The 7,044-nt window shown below is 36.3% G+C and overlaps 2 protein-coding genes across 2 annotated transcripts; both read right to left on the bottom strand.

Annotated features, from left to right (window-relative positions):
* Positions 1 to 222: 222 nt before the first annotated feature.
* LOC131626851 (uncharacterized) lies at positions 223 to 1,845 on the bottom strand. Its single transcript, XM_058897692.1, has one exon. It carries the CDS (start codon positions 1,843 to 1,845, stop codon positions 223 to 225), a length of 1,623 nt encoding a protein of 540 aa, XP_058753675.1.
* Positions 1,846 to 1,851: 6 nt separating this feature from the next.
* On the bottom strand, positions 1,852 to 2,268 carry LOC131626850 (uncharacterized). The gene has a single exon (XM_058897691.1). The coding sequence runs from the start codon at positions 2,266 to 2,268 to the stop codon at positions 1,852 to 1,854; it is 417 nt and encodes a 138-aa protein (XP_058753674.1).
* Between the last annotated feature and the right edge of the window lie 4,776 nt (positions 2,269 to 7,044).

The raw sequence follows: 7,044 nt of genomic DNA, 5'->3' as shown, positions 1-7,044 counted from the left end.
GTGATCGATACTTGGGGTAAAACCCATTATTACTACTCGGTGAAAATAGTACACTTGCTATTTTTTCGATCAAGTAGTACTCACACCATTCACACATTGTCACATATTTACAACACACATATCAATTCAATCACAATTTAACAATCAATTACAATAATGAAATGTGACTCCATGAATTGACACAAATGCATGTGGTACCAAAACACGGTTCATTCAATCGATTCATATACCACTATGAACTGATCCAAATATGAATGAAAGATACGATTCATATACTCCATAAACACACCCGGGCGCATTAGATACTCCGAAAGGCATCACTGCATATTCGTAATGTCTGTAACGAGTTCTAAAAGCTGTCTTTTGAATATCCGCATCTTTTACTCTAATCTGATGGTAACCTGATCTCAAATCAATTTTACTAAACACGCGGGCACCAACAAGTTGATCCATTAAATCATCAATCCTTGGTAATGAATATTTATTCTTAATGGTCACTTTATTCAACTGACGGTAATCGATACACAAACGCATACTACCATCTTTCTTCTTCACCAACAACACTGGAGCTCCCCGCGGTGATACACTCGGCCGAATAAATTTCTTATCCAACAAATCACCAATTTGAGCCTTCAACTCTGACAATTCCGATGCAGACATCCTGTATGGCGCCTTAGAAATAGGCCTAGTACCAGGAACAAGATCAATAGAAAATTTGACTTCCCTCTTCGGAGGTAATTCTGTAATATCACCAGGAAATACTTCAAGAAATTCATTCACCACTGGTATCTCTTTAATTGATGTTTTGCCTTCAACAGATGGTGAAGCAAACATAGCAAACATCTTAGCTTCATCCTCCAACAATATTCTCATCTCCTTGGTAGATAACGAATCTGCCAACGCTTCCTCTTCAGGAGTAAGGAACATCAACATTTTCCTAAAGCAGTCAATATACACACGGTTGAACTCTAGCCAGTTCATTCCCAAAATAACATCCAGATTACTGAGTGGCAAACAAATCAAGTCCACTCCGAAATCTCTATCAAATATAGTCAAAGGACAATTCAAGCACGCTAAGGAAGTAACCACAGAACCAATAGATGGAGTTTCAATAGTCATCCTCCGATCTAAAGTAGACGGCACAAGTCCTAATCTCTTCACACAGTCCACAGAAATAAACGAGTGGGTTGCACCCGTATCAATAATGGCAATCAAAGGAGTGTTATGGATGAAACAAGTACCTTTTACTATTCGGTCCTCATTGGTAGACTGGGCTCCTACTAATGCAAACACCTTGCCATTACCCTGAGTCTTCTTTGGCTTCTGACAGTGAGTGCTGATATGACCTTCTTCACCACAGTTGTAGCATGTAGGCACCTTAGTTCTACAATCTGCTACCACATGACCTGCTTTCCCACATTTGAAGCATTTCTTAACATCCTTTGGACACTCATTAGCACGGTGTCCCTCGGTACCATACTTGAAGCAAACAATGGGGTTGGAAGCAAATCCTCCTCCCCCACTTGGCTTCTTCCCAAAAGCAGCTTTTTGTTTTTCTTTAATATCAGGAACACTATACGGCTTTCCACGATTCTGATTACCTTTCCGATCATTCACAGCTTTGTAATGTGCAATCCTGGTTCGGTTATCATTGTCATAGATTCTGCTTCTGCTCACTAGCTCTGGATAGTTCCTTATCTTTTGACAAGCAATACCCTGTTTGATCTCGGGACGCAGCCCGTTCTCAAACTTGATGCACTTGGAATTCATAGCCTCATTGGTATTGTAGTGAGAACAATACTTCACCAATTCCTCGAATCGAGCAGCATACTCATCAACAGTCATATTCCCCTACTTCAATTCTAGGAACTCAGTCTCCCTCTTGCTACGAGCATCTTCCGGAAAGTACTTCTCCAGGAACTCAGCCCGAAACACTGCCCAAGTAATAGCAGTACCTGCAGCTTCCATTCTCTGACGACTGTTATCCCACCAGTCCTCAGCTTCACCTTCCAGCATGTGCGTACCAAATTGTACCTTCTGTTCCTCATTGCATCCCATGGTCCTGAAGATCTTCTCAATAGCCTTCAGCCATTTCTGTGCATTATCTGGATCAATGATACCACCTTCAAACTTAGGCGGTTTGGTTCTCTGGAACCTCTCTAAGTTGCGAAATTGCAGGTCTCCAGCATTTTGATTGTTGTTATTCTGCACCGACTGCGCCATAGCTTGCAGTGCAGCAGCAAGAGCAACATCATTCCTTCCTGCCATTATGTCCAACAATCCAAAATACATTTAGAAGAACACACAAGTCTACTCTTAAACTAAGGACTGACTCTACTACATTTGGCCGATTGAACCGACGTGCTCTGATATCAATTGTAACACCCCACTTTTCCCAATTTAAAAATTACGGTAAAATAGTAATAATATTATCAGAGTAATACAACACAAGTGGAATGTCACATCTTTCAAATAAAACAGAAACTAAAGTCTCAATACTTTATTTATTCGTTTCTCACAAAAATCAATAATACAGCGGAAATAGTTTTTATTTTAAAATAAATCACGACGCACTTGCCACCAAAGAATAAAATCCACCTTAACATGTGGTTCACCAAAAATTAGAATTTAAAAGCGACACGTAACAAAATTCAATAAAGTAACATTTGAAATAAATTCCCAAAAATATTCCCGTGTTACGTATCAGAGCGACTCCTAAGACTCGATCAAGCAACACGTACTCCACGTACAACTTAAGTACCTGAATTATCTGTACTTCCGAAGAAGCACAGCCACAACAAACAATAAAGGGGGTGAGAACTACATTCAATAAATAACGGCGAATAATACATGCTAAGGAGTAGTACTCACACCATTCACACATTGTCACATATTTACAACACACATATCAATTCAATCACAATTTAACAATCAATTACAATAATGAAATGTGACTCCATGAATTGACACAAATGCATGTGGTACCAAAACACGGTTCATTCAATCGAACCCGATTCGCAGGGAATCCAGATAATTCGCATACACTCCACCGAGCAACGAATTATCCCCAACACAACTCCACAAGTGAGTCCGGACCTACTAGGCATCTACCAAAGATTTTCACCTAGCAGTCTCAATTCTATGATATGCAATGCACCAACGAACAATATACATATTTAAATTAAACATTATGTATATTACACGATCCTCCTGATCACACGATTCTTCTGATCACTCGTAAGCCACGCTTACCGTAATTCACATCGAAATTACACTCGCTGTCTAAATACAGCACACCACAAATAATTACATTATTTCGGATAAAAAAATTTCAATTATTAATCCACATGTGTGCTGCCATCCAACATTGATAATGCACTTCCACTGGTATTATATTTCTATCATCCAAATTTTGCTATAACACTTAGATTACTTTTCTGTGAAATTAAGAAACAAGTGTATCAAGTAGTCTACTAGTGCCACCATTTCTTACTACTAGGGATATACGGTTCTGCGACTCACTGAGACTACTAATTCTATTTATTCAATTTTATACTAAATAGAATTTTCTACTACTTATACTAACCTTCTGTTACTACTTGTTATCATAATTAAGCCACTTAATCATGCAGCATCCTTCTAATATAAAGTCTCCACTAAAATAATCATTAGAACACCACTTAGTGATCTTTTCTAATAAATTAGTATAGCTTAAGTATGTCTATATTAGCTAACTAATGTAAACATGCAGAGATAAAACAAAATACACGTGACTTCCGCATCAGCTAGGAAGCCCTCGCCCCATGAAGACCCACCTAAGGCACTATATGGATTCACAGCAACACGTCAACAGTGTGACCACAACAAAAAAATACAGATTTCGAACAAATTCAATTCTTCGATCATACAAGTTATTCAATTCAAATTAAACAGTTATACCGAACAAGATTAACATATGAAATTCCTACGAGGGAAAGGACCCCTCACTACCCTCTCATGATTAAATCACCTATAATGAACCGATTCTCCCCCCTTACCTCGATTTCGAAAATTGTTTTGACTATGGGGAAATCTCTTAGTGGTCTCCTTGTTCTTCCTCCTCCCTTAGCCTTCAAATGCACAAATGATTCTAAAAACCTAATTCCTATCTTTAGACCCTTATATACTTATTAGTAAAATACCACTCTTGCCCTTAGCCACTAATAACCTAATTTCCTTAATTTTATTAATAATAATAGTATTAACAATTATACTAATAATACTAATTATAATAATAATATAAATAATAGTAACAATAAAAAAATAATAGTAATATTAATAATAATAATATTAATATTATTACTAATAATAATATCACCCAAGTCTATTATTACTAAATTAATGCTATTCCGACATTTTTAATTTACCCGCTCCGGTAAGGGTACTCCGCCTACGCGTTTGATCACACACCCAAAACAAAGTCAATCAAATAAAATACTACGACGATTAAATAATTTAAAATGGGGTGTTACAACTCTCCCCCACTTAAATTATTTTCGTCCTCGAAAATGTACCTGATGGAAACAGTTCCAGATACGACTCTCGCATCCTGCTCTCCAACTCCCAGGTCACGTAACAAATCCCATACTTGTATTATTCTACCTCTTTCCAGATACCCATAATAACATGTTAACCTCCATGGTCCCTTCATGTCATCCTCAATCAATAAAATTACAAAATTACGCGAATATTTCAACACCCTACAATTTATATTATTCTTCCACAACACTGCAAGGCCTCCACTTCCACCATCTACATCAACAGTTAGACACACATCATACTTAAGTATTACTCTTACATTCTCCATCTTCCTTGTTGTTGGTAATGTTTTTGAAAGAAAGATAATATATGATCGGTGTCCCTTAGGAATAATATGCAGGTTTAGAATTGCACTCAGGCTACTCAAACCACGACAATTCCAGCTTAAAATGATCATTAGTCCGGGCAGTCCTGGCTGTCAGGACTTGCCGTTAAAAATGTTGCAGTGCTTTGTTTATATCCCTATCATCTCTTTTTCCTTCCCCCTTCTTATTTTTCTCTCCACTTGCACTTCTATATCATCAAGTTATGTTGGAGGTATGGTGGAATACGTTTGGTTTAGGTTAGCTTTGTTTGGAATCATATTGACGATGTTCTGGACTGGGTTAATGATGTTTGAAATCGAATTAATAATGTTTTGGCTCCAGTAATGGTTTTGCTCAACTGTGACGTTGTCTTGGAAAATTTTGGTCATGTCTATGTGTATTGGTAGCTTAATGTTTCAGTCCTGTATGTTGAGTTGGAATTGATTTATTAATGCTTGGGTACTTGTTTACGGTGATTTCCGGTAAACAACCGCTAGTCCTCCAAACTATGAATATACTTTGGTTACTTGCAGGATCGACTAGATTGATCATAGGACATGTGTCGAAAAGCTGTCTTTTATGATGATTTGGTTCATAATTTCTTGGTTTTAGTTCTTTATAACGTGATGGTATAAATCTATGAATAACTACGAAATAAAACTAAGTAAAAATGCAATGAAACATAAATTGGTTAGACAATAATCGTAAATGACTTCGACGAAAATGTAAAGGAAAATAAACTACAAATATGAAAAGACTCGATGAGAAAGTAAAGGAAATTGAAAATACTCCGATCTTATAATAGAAAGATAAACATATATAAGGTGTTGGTGTTACACGTACATTTCTCAACGAAAACTCTTTCTCTAACGCTTGATACTTGAGTGATTTGTACAAAATAAACACCCTTGGATTCTACCACTAAGACCCTTATTTATACTAATTCGACCCTAACGGTCCTATACTAAGTATCAGTTAACTAACAGGACATTTCGAATTTCAAACCTTCCCGCTCGAACCGTCTTCGAATTCGTGACAACGTGTCCTTTGTGAGAATATATCGAAATACCTTGAGTCTCAATTGGCCTTTATGTTTCGAAAATTACTTAAGGTTTCGAAGGTCACCTATTTCCATTTAGTTTCGATTTAGGAACCTTCATGATATACAATCATCTCAAAAATAGCCATTCAAAGCCATTCTTCCTCCGAAACTTATATCTTCGAAGAATATACACATTATTCGAAATCTCCAGCTAACAGTACTATGATAAACGTTTGACTTAGTGGGGTTAATGCTTAAAACCTGATTGAATATTATGTGTATAGCTGTTGGATTCGATTGACTATTATTGTGTATTGAATGACTCAATTGATTGAGATTTATTGTGATGTGTAACGATGACTCATGTTGATTATTTTGGGAAAGTTTTAATTTGTGAGTCATTATGAAAATTTGTCGTATGTGCATAAAGAAACAGTAAGTTATAATTATGTAATGATTGTGCTGCTTTCATTGGTGGAGTAAATAACAACTACATTTACATCGCTGCTGCAGTTAATATTTGCGGGCCCCACTCCTTACTGCACACATTCTCCATGTGATTGGACAGAACTCACACCATCGTCTGTCCCATCCCTCTTCCACCTCAAAACTAGTGTGCCCCCATTCCTCCTAAACTCTAATCCCTTATGACCACCCCTTCCTCTATCATCAATCTAGAATTTTCAATTTTAAAAATAAAAAAAAATCATAATTTTTTTATATTTAGGAACACATGTATCATGATTAATTAAATAAACAATAACTATAACTAACACTTCTTCAATATCTTGAAACAATTAAAGATATATAAATTCTAGTATTAATAAGATTTTGATTTCACTTCATTGGAACAAAATCAATAAAATCTAATGAGATTTACGTAGTAACAAATAATTATAAATAAACAAAAACTTGGAATCCGAAAAAACAGGAACACTTGCTGACTAACGATTCTTACATTGTTAGTACTATCATTCTCATTCATCGCCGCACGGTGTTTGGTCACGGATCACTGACGTGTACGGCCCAGATTCAAACCCTACTCATTCTTAGATTCATCTTCGTCATTTTCAAAATTCATATAAATAAATAAATAAATTACTATTAACCGTTTTCTAT

Source organism: Vicia villosa, unplaced genomic scaffold, assembly GCF_029867415.1.
Source record: "Vicia villosa cultivar HV-30 ecotype Madison, WI unplaced genomic scaffold, Vvil1.0 ctg.000326F_1_1, whole genome shotgun sequence".
Lineage (NCBI taxonomy): Eukaryota > Viridiplantae > Streptophyta > Magnoliopsida > Fabales > Fabaceae > Vicia > Vicia villosa.
The sequence above is the reverse complement of the archived record's forward strand: the minus strand, read 5'-3'. Positions and strand labels throughout refer to the sequence as shown.